General features: G+C 39.4%; 3 protein-coding genes across 3 annotated transcripts; 2 read left to right on the top strand and 1 right to left on the bottom strand.

The window, feature by feature from the left end:
* Positions 1-263: 263 nt before the first annotated feature.
* Positions 264-3219, top strand: NRT2.5 (nitrate transporter2.5). Its single transcript, XM_086232313.1, has 2 exons — positions 264-1747; positions 2568-3219. The coding sequence occupies exons 1-2, from the start codon at positions 594-596 to the stop codon at positions 2935-2937; spliced, it is 1524 nt and encodes a 507-aa protein (XP_086088439.1). The 5' UTR covers positions 264-593; the 3' UTR covers positions 2938-3219.
* A 1508-nt stretch (positions 3220-4727) lies between these two features.
* On the bottom strand, positions 4728-6994 carry LOC147294932 (Pectin lyase-like superfamily protein). The gene is made up of 7 exons (XM_086233514.1): positions 6743-6994; positions 6489-6620; positions 6178-6387; positions 5845-6052; positions 5413-5494; positions 5213-5321; positions 4728-5129 (listed from the first exon to the last, which is right to left on the bottom strand). The coding sequence occupies exons 1-7, from the start codon at positions 6992-6994 to the stop codon at positions 4728-4730; spliced, it is 1395 nt and encodes a 464-aa protein (XP_086089640.1).
* Positions 6995-12194: 5200 nt separating this feature from the next.
* LOC147294933 (cysteine-rich RLK (RECEPTOR-like protein kinase) 3) lies at positions 12195-15184 on the top strand. The gene is made up of 7 exons (XM_086231915.1): positions 12195-12992; positions 13119-13232; positions 13330-13469; positions 13561-13771; positions 13871-14105; positions 14199-14343; positions 14478-15184. The coding sequence occupies exons 1-7, from the start codon at positions 12227-12229 to the stop codon at positions 14805-14807; spliced, it is 1941 nt and encodes a 646-aa protein (XP_086088041.1). The 5' UTR covers positions 12195-12226; the 3' UTR covers positions 14808-15184.
* Positions 15185-16694: the final 1510 nt, after the last annotated feature.

Below are 16694 nucleotides of genomic sequence, written 5' to 3' on the forward strand. Positions count from 1 at the left end.
ATGGACACTAAATATTTTTTGTTAATTAGTTTGACGAGGAGATTAAGATAGAAAATTGGGAGAGGGATCTCTTACCAAGTCAATTAAGGATCTGATGCCGATTCCATGCATCCCTCTGTAAAGAAGGCGACCTCTCCAATTCCCATCTCCAATCTCCAAACTCCAAAGTCAATGCTAAACACAACTTGTTCAATAGATTCCAAATTTTCTTGGCATTTGGGAAGCTTCATAGCACCAAACGTTGCAATCAAGCTTCAAACACACTTAGCATTTGCCAACCACTCCTTCCATGTTCTTTTGATCAATTCAACATCTTCCTCAAGCCGCAGTGAAAGGGTGATGAGACTCGGCGAGTTCACAGTGTTTAAGCTCCCAACAATGCCTTTCCAAACCCACACAAGGCCATAATCTCTTATATATTTGTCGCGAATACCATTCACAAATCATAGCCGAAACACACACCACCTAATTTTGTATGTTTCTTCAGTAAGGCATATCAGCCGGCGTTGCTCAATACACAAAGACAAAAATATACAGCGTTATATATACACAACTTCAGCCAAGGTACACTAGTTGAGCAAAGGATAAAGAAGATGGAAGTTGAAGGAGGCCACACTGTGAAAGATGAATCCCAGTCTCGAAAATTTGCTCTGCCAGTGGACTCAGACCACAAGGCCACAGAGTTCAGACTCTTCTCAATAGCCAAACCCCACATGCGCGCATTTCACTTGTCCTGGTTTTCATTCTTCTTGTGTTTCGTCTCCTCCTTTGCTGCACCACCTCTCATACCCATCATTCGTGACAACCTCAACCTCACTGCCTCTGACATCGGCAATGCAGGGATTGCATCAGTCTCCGGTGCTGTCTTTGCTCGGATAGCCATGGGGACTGCCTGTGACTTATTCGGACCCCGCCTCGCCTCTGCCGCACTCATCCTCCTCACAGCACCAGCAGTTTACTTCACCTCAATGGCCTCATCCCCCATCTCATTCCTCCTCGTCCGATTCTTCACAGGCTTCTCTTTAGCCACTTTTGTGTCGACCCAATTCTGGATGAGCTCCATGTTCTCTCCTCCAGTAGTTGGCACAGCCAATGGTGTTGCAGGCGGCTGGGGAAACTTGGGCGGCGGCGCAACCCAGCTCATCATGCCCCTTGTTTTCGGGCTCATTCGGAACATTGGTGCTGCCAAGTTCACTGCTTGGAGAATTGCATTCTTCATCCCTGCCCTGTTTCAGACTCTGTCAGCATTTGCGATTCTGATATTTGGGCAGGACATGCCGGATGGGAACTTCAATGGTCTGCACAAAACTGGGGACAAACCAAAAGACAAATTCTCAGACGTTTTCTATCATGGGGTCTCAAATTACAGGGGGTGGATTCTGGCATTGACTTATGGGTACTGCTTTGGGGTGGAGCTGGCAGTGGACAACATAATAGCAGAGTACTTCTATGACAGATTCAATTTGAGTCTCCACACTGCAGGAATCATAGCAGCAACTTTTGGGTTGGCAAATTTGGTTTCTAGGCCAGGAGGAGGGATACTCTCAGATGTGGTGGCAAAGAGGTTTGGGATGAGGGGGAGGCTGTGGACCTTATGGTTGGTGCAAACCTTTGGGGGTGTCCTCTGTGTCATTCTTGGGCAGGTGGATTCTTTGAGTGCATCCATTGCTGTCATGCTCTTGTTTTCCTTGTTTGTCCAAGGTGCATGTGGGCTTACATTTGGGGTGGTTCCTTTTGTCTCCAGAAGGTACGTTTAATTTCCAATACTTTTCCCATGATTTAAGTTTCTCTAAATTACTGCCTTCTATAAGATCAGGTGTACATCTGTAGACACTCTGATACTTCTTTGTGACCAAAGGCTATAAAGAAACCAAGCAAAGTAGTATAATATCATATAGTGCATCATCCAGTATGGTTCTAATTTTCCAGTATGCCATTCAATTTCCAAAATGATCACTTTTCACTCAAACAAACCCAAAAAACCATCAGTTGAGAGTTTTTGACTGTAAAAAACTCTCAACTGATGGTTTTTAGGTGAACAAACTTGAGAATTCTTCTGGTTTTGGTGAACAAAAGATTTAAGAATTATAAGGAATGTCATCCTTAGCTTGGAGTAGTTCAACTGGTCAAACAACATTAATTGTCTAACAGATTATTAATAGTAATGCACCATTCTCAACCATGTAATAAAGAGATGAGCTAATTGCCACAGAAACATTGATTAATAGTGTCAAAGTTTTAGTGGAAGATATATATTTTCATCCCTCTACTGTCAGACTGGAAAGATGAAAACTTTGACCCATTAAATTCTCTAGTATGCCATGTGGATGTCTTTAAATGATGAACAATACAATTTCGCATGAGATCAATAGTGGATAAGGTTGTCATAACTCACTCAATACTAATTCAAACTTCATGGTTGATTGTGCACAGAAACTTCCTTCATTATTTGTCTCTAAAAACTATGCCTAGTTTTCTTACTCAAAATGCATCAGTTTTACTTTTCATATTTAAGCCCATAGAATAACATTTCTATTCATTTCCCTTGTTTTATTCCCAATTTTCAGGTCATTGGGGGTCATATCTGGCATGACAGGAGGTGGTGGAAATGTGGGTGCAGTTCTGACCCAAGTGATATTTTTCAGAGGATCCAGATACTCAAAAGAAACAGGGATTACTCTAATGGGCATCATGATCATATGCTGCACCCTCCCAATGGCCTTAATTTACTTCCCACAATGGGGTGGCATGTTCTGTGGTCCATCTAAAAACAATGCCACAGAAGAAGACTACTACTTGTCTGAATGGAGTTCAAAGGAGAAGGAGAAGGGTTTTCACCAGTCAAGCGTGAAATTTGCTGAGAACAGTAGAAGCGAAAGAGGAAAAGCCGATTCAGTAACCAGGCCCTCAGATGATACTTCACCAACACATGTTTAGTTTAGCTACTGCATCAATGTCTCAAGCTCCAAATAATGATTGTGTATAGATTTTAAATTGTTCAATTAAGCACTATTTTAGTTTAAGCAAATCAATTAGTACCTTTTTTTTTCAGGTGTCAATATTATTACCTCTAGGCTCTAGCTAGGCCATGTGTACCTGCCTCTTTGTAATTTAAGCTTCCATCTGATTTAAGTTCCTCAACAAGAAAATATGAACATGTAACTTTTCTTTTCTGCTTATGAATGCAATGCATGAACTTCATGCCCTCCAATGCACGAACTTCATGTCCTTGTTTTGGGTATGCTTGATTTCAATGGACCTAGTCTCATGTTCGTTTGTTCTGGGCTGTTTAAACTTTTAAAGCTATTTGTTTTAGTTCAGCACTTGCCAAGCGAGGATCTTACTTTACTGGTTAAACCTTTTCACTTAATTTCCACCTAAAATTATGCAAAATAAAAGAAACTGTTTGACAACGCCTGATATCAAATTTATGGACCAAGTCCACTGCAATAATAGCAAAACTTTCATGGGATTTTCCCATTGGACCAAGTCCTATGTCCCATATATAACATGGATTGTTCCCAATTCATATATTTCAAATAGCATGTCACTGTTATTGACTGATATAGTATGTCACTTGGGCTTTGGCATACTCATCCTTGGATTGAATGCCAAGCAATACATTTCCAATATATAACATGAAAATTTCCTATCAAAACACAACTTCTTCCCATTTTCTGTCTTTTGTTTTGGCCGGTTTTACCATTTTCTGTCAAACATGAAAACAAATGTAACATGGTGATCAGAGAGAGATACAAGAAGGAAATGGCAAGAAGTTGACATGTGGCCACAAGTACTAGACTATGCTGAGGTAAAGTAACATCTTGGTATTCACTACATGTTGCTTGTTAACACTTTGAAATGCTAGGACCTCAAACTTCTCTTCAAGCTAACCCCATTGTCTAAGGGAAAGCTAAATAAATTTGTTAACAAATACTGTATTTGCTGAACGATTGGACAAAAGCACAAAGCCTGTAGAAAAAATTGAGAGACAGAAAGTAGGATCAGCAAAAAGGTTGCAGACAACACATCAGCTTTATATATATTTGTGTAAAACAAAAAAAATTGAAGGCCATGCCCATGCGCGTGCAATGAGGCCCTAAAGGCTACGTTGGACGGCGCACGCACCTACCTCCTCTTCCACTACCTCCACCTCCACCTCCACCTAAACCCCCTCACAAACACCTTCCATGCATCCAACTCAAAAGCTAAGTCACACTCACACCCACTCAAACGGGTCTGGGACTCTGGGGCTTAAAGTATGCTCTCATCAGGTCCTTTCCGTAAACACAAGGAAGAAGAAAACTCTAATTTCGAGGGAATCAACATTGGGTATTTCGCACAACCATCTCATATTCAGTGCCTTGCTTTTTTTTTTTTTTTGGTATGTAAAACATACTCGGTGCCTCGGTTGATGCCTTCCTCGACCATAAGAATAAAGTTTGAGTTTTTGTGTCTGAAATTTTGGGTTTTGGAAGCTTTTGGCCTCTGTGTTATACCCAATAAATTTTCTGTTTTCAGCCATTGAATAATTGAAGACCGTGCTAACCCATATCACAATTCAGAACACAAAGACATTTTCTTCATAATACAAACTCAATTACATTACAAAAGGAAACACAAAGTTTACACCATCACCTTCACACAGTAAAAAAATTTGTAGTAGAAGGGAAGCTCATCAAAGCCGAAAAAGAAGCCACTAAAAATACCTAGACCATTTTTTTTTTCTAACACACATGCTCGTGTGACTTTGCTAATCTCCTTACTGGACCACCATCTCTTCTCAAGCAGTAGTCTATGCTTGGAGGAACCAATGGGGCTTGTGTTTGCCCATAAGTGTTCAAACACAAAGCTTGCTGAAACCTCTGGTGCCCAGGTGTGGGCTTAAGCTGAATGTCAATGAGGTCCACATCTGTGCATGGAATGCCATTGCTACAAGCCAGGTGAATAGGCTGCACAGAATAAGTCCCAATTATCTGGTCATAATTAACACCTGAGATTGCTACAGCTCCCGTTTGGTTCTTGCACAACTTCTTGTCACAATAGTACTGGTCTATCACTATGGGAACCTTCACATTGGAAACTTGGATACTGGAAAATGATACATTCTTCACTGACCCAATTCCCCCCTGTAAATGGTTTTAATCAGAAAAATTGAAATTTGGATAAAAATATAAGATTAATGCAAGTACTTATTAAATTTGATATGTACCTGCCAAGTTTTGATCCTAACTCCTGATAGAGTGTTCTGAATTGAGATGTCCTTGACAATGATGTTTGACACACATGCAACACTTTTGTCTTTTCCCAGTCCTCCTAGGCTGTAATATACATGAGAAACAAAAAGATTAAAAAACTCATACTATATATAAAATATAATTATATATATAATTAAATTGGTGATTGGCATACCTTATGCCATGGCCAGGGCCACAATTAATATGATGAACATAAACATTAGAGCAGCCAGTTTGTATGGATACACAGTCATCTCCTGTTAAAAAGAGAAAACACAAAATTTAGATTTAATAATCTGAAGTACTTCAGGCCCACAGAGTAGCCAGAGAATTGAAAAAGTTAAAGTTGGCAAGTTGCAATTTGTTTTTCTTGTTCCTGCAACTGCTTGCTCCAAAAGTTATAGCTTCAGTGACAGTTTACCGTTTAAAAGAGTTTCTGGGCCACCATTTGTTTCTATTTTTTGTTCCTCATACAAGTCAAAGTGCGCAATGCACCATGTAGGCACTAGCCACTGGCTTAGTACTTTTGGTTACTGGGTGGCCTCCCAATTAAATTTTCCTTTTTTCTGTTTTCAAAGGAGGGAGTATAGTATGGCTTGATTCTTACCACAGCTGATGCTAGAATGCTGAATTTCCACATTTTGGGTGTTCTGCAAGTGAATGCCATCAGTATTTGGGCTATTCTCTGGCGAAGAAATGTTAATGTTGTTAACTTTGATCCCCCCAGAGCTGTCAAATTTTAAATGGCACTGAGGGCTGTTTATGATTTTGATGTTGCCAACTGTGACATTGTAGCTTGCATAGAATCTCAAAGCCTGCATGTAATGAAGAAACCGAGCAAACTAGCATTAAAAAAAAAAAAAAAAAAAAACATGCATGTCATATTGTCATCTAGTTATATATCATGAATAAGAAACCAAGAAAAGAAAAGAAAAATTACAGTGGGTTTCATCCCCGGAATGTTCTTGGACCTCTTCTGCAAGTAATACACTGAGCGAGAGGAACTAGTCCACCAGTCAGAGCCCTGGCCATCAACAACACCATTGCCCTGGATGGTGAAGTTGTTGACCCATTTGAAGTTTATCCATTGAAACAAACTGGATTTTGGCCAGGACCCAACTGCTGGAGGAGCCAAGAGAGTTCCTTCTATCTGTTTAATTTATCACATTAATTTGGTTTGCATGTTAGGCTGATAGTAGTTAGTGAAATATGATAAACTGGTGAAAAGGAAGAGAAACCAAATTAATTTACCTGAAGAACAAGGTGAGGCATACAAGACCGGCCTTCAAGAGTTATGGGGTTGATGAGGAACTTGAATTCTGAAGGGATTTCTATAGTAGCCCCACTAACTTTGCAGGCAGCTTTCCATGCTGCTACAAGTGCCTGATCAGTTGACATTTCAAGAAAATTAGAATATACATGTTTTTACCTCCTCTCTTGCTCTCAAGCGTACGTGCACACACAATGCAAACACATAAGTAGCACACACTTAGTCATTGTTTTACCTTGGAATCGTCGGAGACTCCATCGCCCTTTGCTCCGAACGACAAGACAGAGAAAGTGGTGTTAGAACCATAATGAGGAAGAGGGGCAGGCAAATGTGAATCATTGCCATTGCCACCCCTACCTTTGTGATGTTTATGTGGTTTGCTCTTCTTGATTTGGTGTTTTCTTGCCTCAACTGAAATTATACAAAATGTGACAAAGAGAATGAAAAACAAAACCACTAGAGTAGATGAATTTTTGCTTTTCTTCATGATCTGCGTTTTAACCTGTATGGCTGCTTAGAGCAGAGAGATACTCTTATATCTTGACTTCAGGAAGCAATCTGCTTGAAGCAGCAGGGCATGCAAGGTAGTTATAGACAGTTTATGTGGGGGACTTTTACAAAAATAGCCTTGCTTGGTTTCTAATATTCATAAATACCCTTCTAACTATCTAAATTTGGTTTTAGAATTTAGACTGCTTTTAATTATCAATGAGTAATGTATGCCTTTAAGTGAACTCGATCTGAGTCATGTATTCCTCTACATTAATCTTGAACTAAATTAGCTATCTTCCAAGTCCCTTAGTTCTAGTCTAAAATCTCAGTTGTACTAAATTAGCTCTCTTTGAATGACTACTCTCATATAACCCCGGTCCTGTTTTAAACCATTAAAGTCTTTGTGGTATAAAAAGTACCTAACATTTCCCACTTACATCGGTGCTCTTAAATGGTATAATTAGTCATACTATCTAATAAAACCTTTGTGATATAGTTAATCATGCCATTTCCCATTCCCTTCTAATTAGTTCTAAGCTGCATATAATTGATTGATGAGCTGGTATATTCCCTCTTGTTTATGCATGTATCATCATTGGAAATTGCAGTTCTTAAAAGAACAATCCATTGTTTAGTTGAGTGGAAGTTGGATGAGGAAAATTATTTATTTGGATAAGAACTTGGATAACATTCTTAAGCCTTAAATAATCTGGTATTATAATTAATAAGGAGGTGCTGGAATGATCTAAAGGGCGATGATCTGGATTCCTACATTGATGAACAGGGTTGTCTTTCTATGTGAGAAAGACAATTTTATTCACAAGAGATAACAAATATTGGCATTTCAGGAGTGGCACCTATATGACCTAACCTTTTCTATTATGAGGGTCATTCAAAACTCAAAAGTAGATACTTTTTCTAGTAGAAAATGGACGTATATTAAAGAAAGAAAGAATAGTGTTCACCTCACAATCCACAAATTAATGTTTCTCGATCATTCCTGAATCACTTTAATTTCATAGAGAGTCCAAAACAGAACCGAAAGTAGGGAGGGTAGGTGGTCCTACTTCCTAGGTTCTTAGTTCGAGCAGACAAATCATAGTTGGTCATATTTCAGCACTGACTTATCTGTGACTGTGAGCGTCATATATATTACATATATTCATAGAGCAGAGTCTGTTGAGAAAACTGACCAAAGCTAGCACATATATTGCAGGAGGATGGCAAAAAGGAGACTGTAATGGAATTGAAAAAGTGGGGAATTTCACTTTTCTTTTTGTTTTGGGTTATCAGAGAAAGGAAATGAGTGGCAGGTTTTTTAGTTACAAGTTGGAGACCCCATTAGTCCATTACAATACTGATGGTGTTGCTTTTTTGATAAAAATAGAGGAGAAGAGAAGGTGGTTCACACGTTGATGTGAGCAATGTGAGAATAAAAAGGGGGAAAAAAAAAAAAAGGCTGTTTTGTGGTGTGGTAGTAGTAGTTATTAAGCAGGAAATGTTTTAGGCTTTTGTCTCTGTCTTCTTCTCTCGCACGCCGTAGGCCACACGTGGGACCGGTCGGTGCCATTATGCTGCTTGAATAGTGCAAAATATTCTACACACTTGGGATTCTGACACGTGCCTCTTCTAATGCACCGTTGATTATGATTGATCAACCTTCCAACCCAAATGCGGATTATGGGACATGCGATCATCCTCATCAGTTGTAAGCTTCAGCTTAGTGACATAAAATGGATTGGGTTGGGCCTGCTGGGCAGACTCTAGACATGCTCGGTGATGACTCTATCTAATCTTTGCGCTATTTTGGCTTTGAGAGGTGATTGGACCGGGTCACCGGGCCGATTAAGGCCTTGAGAAATTACGTTCAGCTCATGCACTATCCATGGACCGGTTATTGGGTCGGCCTTAAATTGGCCCAGCAAAAGTGTGTATAAAAATATTATCAAATTTGGAAAACTTGGAACTTGTTGGAAGTCGGGTGCTTTAACACTTAAACTTCTTAGTAACAAGAATAAACTCAAACTATTAAGCTACTATTAGTCTAGTGGATGACAATTGGTTTTTCTTTGTCGGAGTAGGTCCTGCATTCAAATCTTATAGACGACAATTAATTAATAAAAATTTCTTTGGTGATATAATTAGACATTTAAATTTCAAACACTATTTGAATTAGGGGTGGGTTTTTTGCCCAACAAAACCGAGATACTGACCAACCGACCGACATCAAACCGATTGATTCGAGAGTGATTTGTGATTTTTTGGTATCGGTAGACTTACTGAACCACACCTCTACACTCAGAGTCGGACACGGCATGAGATATCACAAACCGTCGGAATACCGAAACCGAAATCTACACCGACATCACCTCTCTCCCATCGGCTTCCCTGAGACCAGCAATCTAGGCTGGTTTTGCAAGTTACCCAGCCAGCACTTCTCTCTCAGTCTCTCCTTCTTTTTGTCGCGCTGCCGAGCTTCCCTGTAACCGACGAAGCTCAACGGCTCCTCCCGCGCAGGTTGCGCCACCCCGAAGTGCATGCAACGCCTTCGTCGCCATCCTAGCTCACCTCACCAGTGCCAAGCCCGACCAAGCGCAGCACCGACCTTGACATCCACCAACTTCGCGAGCTCCACCAAACCTACAACGTCGCCATCGAGCCTTCCTCTCACGCATGCACGCAACTCCGGCTTCCCTGCCTCTCTCTTTCTTTATCTTCGATACCGAATACTAATCGAATTCGACTGACACCAAAACAGCCGGTAACCGACTTTGTCAATGGCATTAGTGGTGGCTAATCTTCATATTCCGTTGATCTTGGTTCAATAGTCGGTGACGGTGATGGTGAATTGGTTCAATTACCGAACCGATTCCACCCTTAATTTGAATTCTCAATGACGTTTTGGTCTAGTGGTACTTAGTCTTTGTTTTGTTAGAGGAGGTCATGAATTCAAACCTCATGTCCAAAGTAGGATCAAATACAAGTCAAGGTGAAAAGATAAATTCTTGTTCAATTTATAGGTAAAAATTCAATCCTTAAAATTTAAATAATTAAACTAAAAGATTGAGAAATGTATAAAGGCTTTTGACTGAAAGAAAAAGAGCCCCTAATACATACTTAATCCACTAAAAAACCAACATATGGAGGATTTTCACTCTTAAGGACAAAACAACAGGCCAAACTCTCGACATCACAGTAGAGTAGAGTGCAGTTATACTTATAGATCTTTTAAATAAACTGATAATTTTAAATCTTAATTTTATAAATCCCTTAAAACATACTAATTATACCCAAACTTATTCAAATAAGACTCAACAACAAAAAAGAAATTCTCTATATTTACCAAACATGTAGAAAATAGTAAAAAAAAAAATTTTACATTGCAATAACACTCAAAACTTTTACTGCACTACAATAGTCGAGCGCTCAACACCGTTTTGCCAAAACGTGAACGCGCATGAATCAATGTATTTTTTAAATATTTTTCAGTAGTTTTTAATGGAACGTGAGTATTCCATATTTCTTCAAATTTTGGTGGGGGTAAATACAAATGTGTAGTAAAAGATGCAAGGAAGTAGGCTTATGGAAAGATTCTTTTTATGGCACGTTTACCAATATTGAATAATTTGAATGAGTGTGGATTGTGGATCTGGATCCTCTGCCAGACAAATTATACCAGGCTATGTGCCTGACTTTTGATCCCAGCCTTTCAATAATATTTGATGGCTGAGATCTTGCCACATTTGCAAATTACTTAGTTTCCATAAATTAATATTTAAAAATTAAAATTTAAAAAACCAAAAATATCATCTCAGCCCAACCCACTGTTCCCCTCTTCTCCGGCGACAATTTCCCAATCCCCACCTCCTCCCCTATCTTTCTCCATTCCGGCATGGCAGTGGTGTAAGCGGAACCCCCAGCTGTACAGACCTCCATCCATTAAGCCAAATGTACATGCACCCACTGGAGGTATATCACTTCCACTCACAAAGCCATAAAGAAAACATTAGAGACCCAAACTTTCATTTCCAAAAAAGCCCATCCTCTTATTTTGTTTATTTTCTCTTTTTGTTTATTTCGATTTGGGAAAAGGGTTTTGGACATGAGGAAGCGAACGTCGATCTCTTCCATCTGCGGACGATCATGGACTCGAACTCATTGCCGGGTGGGTCGGGCCCGTCGCGCTCCGACCAAGACTTCACCTTCGCATTCAATGACATCAATTTCTCCGATCGGGTTTTGAGGATCAAAATCATACCCGATTTGCCCGAGCCCAAATCGGACGGTGACGCATGCTCTAGCACCTCTGATTGGGCGCGTAATCGAAAGAGACGAAGGGCGGAGATTAAGAAAGATAGTGGTAAATGTTTGATCTTTTTGTTTTTTTGAATTTTGGGTTGGTTGTTGATGGTCTGATGCAAAACGAGGGAATTGGAAGGAAAGTTTGGGTCTCTAATGTTTTCTTTATGGCTTTGTGAGTGGAAGTGATATACCTCCAGTGGGTGCATGTACATTTGGCTTAATGGATGGAGGCCTGTACAGCTGGGGGTTCCGCTTACACCACTGCCATGCCGGAATGGAGAAAGATAGGGGAGGAGGTGGGGATTGGGAAATTATTGCCGGAGAAGAGGGGAACAGTGGGTTGGGCTGGGATGATATTTTTGGTTTTTTTAATTTTAATTTTTAAATATTAATTTATGAAAACTAAGTAATTTGCAAATGTGGCAAGATCTCAGCCATAAAATATTATTGAAAGGCTGAGATCAAAAGTCAGGCACATAGCCTGGTATAATTTGCCTGGCAGAGGATCCAGGTCCGTGGATTGTGGAATTAATATGAGTCATTCACTACTTTACATTTGAGAATCAAAAAATAAATGGAGGCCACTCGTATGACATATCAGTTGTCATCATACTCCATTCTGTCGAAGCTGAAGGCTCTTTCTCATTTCGTACGCGGTGGGTCTCCCACTCTCCCGTCTCCGTCGGCCGCAACTCAAACAGAAACCTTTCACAGTTGACTTTGACTTTTGCTCCAAAACAGCATATCATTACAACAATATCACATTCACACGTGACCACACGTGACACGTCCACACTTGGTCCCACATTTCCACCCCGCTCACCATCCTTACGTTTATGACTCGTTTTCACATTACAGAGTTCCCATGTATTTTCTTTTCCATTGACATTTTCTTAAATTCCAAACACCCCATTACAGAGATTCAATGTCTTGTATGCTACTTGTGCTCCTTTTCCTCTGTTTCTTTGTGAGCTCTGTTCTTTCTGATCCAAGAGCCACAGAGGCAGCTCTAATATGCACAAACGACACCGCTTCGATCCCAGAGAGGCCGACCTTCGTAGCCAACTTCTTGGCAGCTTTGGACACAGTGACTCCTTTAATTGCCAGTCAAAGATACGCAGCTGTTGTCAATGGAAGTGGTATCAACACCACCGTCTACGCCTTCGGCGAGTGCATGAAAGACCTTTCTCAGACCGACTGCAACCTCTGCTTCGCTCAGTGCAAGACCCAGATTTTGAGGTGCCTCCCATTTCAAAAAGGAACTCTTGGGGGTCGACTTTTCTATGATGGGTGCTACCTCAGGTACGATGATCACAATTTCTTCAACCAAAGCTTGAGTGCCCAAGATAGAACTGTTTGTGGGGATGAAGATTTTGGTGGGAATCAGACAGTTTTCAAAGCCAATGCTTTGGAGCTGGTGAGGAATTTGAGTGTGGTAGCGCCTAAGAATGATGGGTTCTCTGTGGGGCTTGTCGATTGGGGGAATGTATCGGTTTATGGGTTGGCTCAATGTTGGGAGTTTGTGACTGGGTCTGCTTGTCAAGAGTGTTTGGCTAACACAGTCACAAGAATCGGCTCATGCCCTCCAAAAGATGAAGGGAGGGTCTTGAATTCTGGTTGTTACTTGAGGTATTCTACACAAAAGTTCTATAGTAACAATTCTATGACTGATGCTGTAGAAGGCAATGGAGGTTAGTTCAATTTCTATTATTAAACTAATATTTCCATACAAACAAACGAAATTAGATTGAAATTTAGACCATCTAATCGATTTTATGGTTCCTGAGTGATAATGTTCATATGCAAATGTTTGTCAGGACGCCACCACTTGGCCATAATTTTGGCTGTGACATGTGCTGCATTTGCTCTTGTGCTGACTATTGCCTCAGTTGCTTTCTTTACAAGGAAGAAGTTACTGAAGAGGAGGAAAGGTACCAAGGTTTGACTTGAAATTTTAATGGATTCTATCTTTAAACATTGGATTGATTTTTTTTTTTTTCTTATTTTAATTTCACATTTTTTCTTCAGAGAGAAAGCAACTAGGTGCTCTTTTTGCCACTGTGAATAAGTCCCAACTCAATTTTTCGTATGAAGTTCTCGAAAAGGCCACCAATTTCTTTCACAGTTCTAATAAGCTTGGACAAGGAGGATCCGGTTCAGTTTATAAAGTAATTTCTCATTTCATCAATTTTTATCTGTATGAGAGAATGAGATTTCAGTACATGGAATTGACTAGGTGAATTTCTTTATGTCACACAGGGAGTTTTGCCAGATGGGAAGGTTGTTGCCATAAAGAGGCTGTTCTTCAACACAAGACAATGGGTGGATCATTTTTTCAATGAAGTCAATTTGATTAGTGGAATCCACCATAAGAATCTTGTGAAGCTATTGGGGTGCAGCATTACAGGCCCTGAAAGCCTTCTTGTTTATGAGTATGTCCCAAATCAAAGCCTTCATGATTATTTTACTGGTAATGTTCTCTTCTCTGTCCTGTTTGGGCAAGACTTTTGGTTTTTCTCATCAGTTTATTTACTTATTCTTACCATTCACCCCTCTATTTGATTTTCAGTGAAAAATAATGTTGAGCCACTGAGTTGGGAGTTGAGGTACAAAATCATATTGGGGACAGCTGAGGGCTTGGCCTATCTTCATGAAGAATCAAAATTGAGAATTATTCATAGGGATATCAAACTGAGCAACATTCTGCTCGATGAGGATTTCATGCCAAAGATTGCTGATTTTGGACTTGCTAGATTATTTCCTGAAGATAAAACTCACATCAGCACTGCCATTGCTGGCACACTGTAAGTTGAACACCTGCTTTTGTTTTATTGTTTCTGCTTCATAGATGTGTTTATCATTTCTAATCTAGAGCAATCCAAACTTTGCTTCTTTAGAGGTTATATGGCTCCAGAGTATGTCATTCGTGGCAAGTTGACTGAAAAGGCAGACGTTTACAGTTTTGGAGTTCTGGTCATCGAAGTCGTATGTGGAAAGAGGATCAACTCCTTCGCTTCAAATTCAGTTTCTATTCTGCGGATGGTAAATGAAATCATTATACGAAGCCATATCAGCTAATTTGTATTTCATAAAACAAATTTTCTCATCTACCTTCAAGCTCAGTACATGAAACTTAGAATAATTTAACCTTATCTTTACATTTTCATTTCATAAAGGTATGGGACCTTTATGGAACAGGTAGGCTATGCAATGCTGTTGATCCAGTCCTAGAGGGTAAGTTTGAGGATAGAGAGGCATCTCGGTCACTTCAAATAGGGTTACTTTGTGTACAAGCCTCTGCAGAGCTGCGGCCATCAATGTCACTAGTTGTGAAAATGCTTAGGGAAAATCTTGAAATTCCTCAGCCAACACAGCCACCATTTCTGAATTCTGGTAGTGCAGAATTCGTCAAGCACATTCCTTCAGGGACTTCTAGTTCTCGACCCGAGTCTAACACTCAATCTTCAAGGAATAGCATGACCCAAAGCTGGATTGAGCCCAGATGAACTTAATTATTGTTCATCCCTATATTTACAGGATGCAGTAATTCACTAAAGCACTTCTTCAGAATTTGATCTCCAACTTCCAGGACGAGCAGGTTTAAGCGATGATCTACACGAGCTGAAACTGTCCTTATTGACCCTTGTGGATACTAATGATTCAGCCCTGCAGAACAGAGTCTCCTAAACTCTGAATTACAATCAAATTTTGTGTACTATATGTAAAGAAATATTTGGGAAATGTTATAGTCCTTCAAGCAGAAATAACAGGATTATGAGCTTGTACTCTGACTCAGACATGTTATTATAACAAGTTAATCACATTAACGAATAACAAACCATTAAGTTCATGTATAAGATGATACAGGTTAAGGTTTTCGATTTGGGCACTGATTCTGACACATGCTTGTATGTTTTTACCATTCCTTCATATATCCAAAATGTTTTTTATATGGTTACCAGTAATTAAAGTAACAGGGTATATAACAGAAAGTTTGAATGAGTATCCGCAGTGTGTAAAGGGTTTGAACTTTTGGACAGGATACATACACCTCAGGACCTGTATGGATAATTTTATTTTCTCCCTTTAATTAGTCCTTTCTAACCGCAAATTTGGAACAAGGAGCTACCCAAATAGCTGTCTATTTTTATAATTGGTTGAATACTTGAATCAACATTTTCAGATGACGGTGAAAAGTTTAATGAAACAACCATTCTAAAGTCAAAACAAACAAAGAGTCCAAAAACTATTTACGAAAAAAGCCAGCTCTAGTTTTATAATTATAGTCAACACTTAAGCACCGCGTTGCTTTATATAATGCTAATATAATATGCTATTGCTCCTCAACTTGCTTACTATCTATAGACATACTACTACTTTTTCATTGGATGTTATTCAATTTTTCGGATTCGGTATCATTTGTTTGGAAAATTTTCACACCTAGAGACAGAGACTCCTTTTTTGTGGGTTGATTTGGAATACATGTTATGACAAAGAGTGATCACGCGAAATGGATCCTACACCGACTTGACCAAATAAAATTAAGAAAAACATTCAAAATATATCACAAATGAAAAACTTATATTACAAGTTACAACATTAATTATTTATGCAGAGTTGCCCACTTGCCCTTAGCAAGAGACTATACATAATTATATATGACACCAAGTTGCTGTTGCATACGTATGATGATGACGATAGCAGTAGTTATGCTGAAAATGATTATAATTTAGCCATTTAGGATTTCTTAATGTTTCTAGAAAATATATATATTAATTGTACATTCTTCATTTAGAATGTGTGCAATTAAGTAGATCGAGGGAGAGACAAGTACGTGCGAGGGACTCTGCATGTCCAATATATATTTGTCTGTTTGAATTATTTTTCCCGGTTGGACATTTTTTGTTATTTTTTATTCCTGGGAATATTGTGTTGGTGATTTATCGTCATGTCCAATATGCATGTGATCAGTGTGGCAAGACTCGAGAGCTAAGCAAGGATATGAGTAGGTAATAGAGGATGAAGAAGCATACATACATACATACATACATCTCCAAAGGAGCCTACCCCACCAACTGTTTGTTGTTTTGCAAATATATATATATGATTTATATGGTGGGTTTAAATGTTTAATTAGTAAAGATCCACCAGCTATATTATATAGGGTTTAGGTAGTAGTTACGGTAAAACAAATGGACTGGAATATATAAGATAGGAGCAAAGGCCAGGGCAAACAAAATAACAGTCAAAGCCAAGCACACAGTATTACGTACTCGGTACTCTTACTAGAGAATACTAATTAATAGATATATATAGCTGCATCACATATATATCCATAGCTGTCTGTGAGTGTCGGATTTTGGTCAGAGATGGAGACCGCGCGCATCGTTTCC

The sequence above is a fragment of the Dryas octopetala genome, chromosome 2 (assembly GCF_963921425.1).
Source record: "Dryas octopetala chromosome 2, drDryOcto1.1, whole genome shotgun sequence".
In the NCBI taxonomy this organism is placed as follows: Eukaryota; Viridiplantae; Streptophyta; class Magnoliopsida; order Rosales; family Rosaceae; genus Dryas; species Dryas octopetala.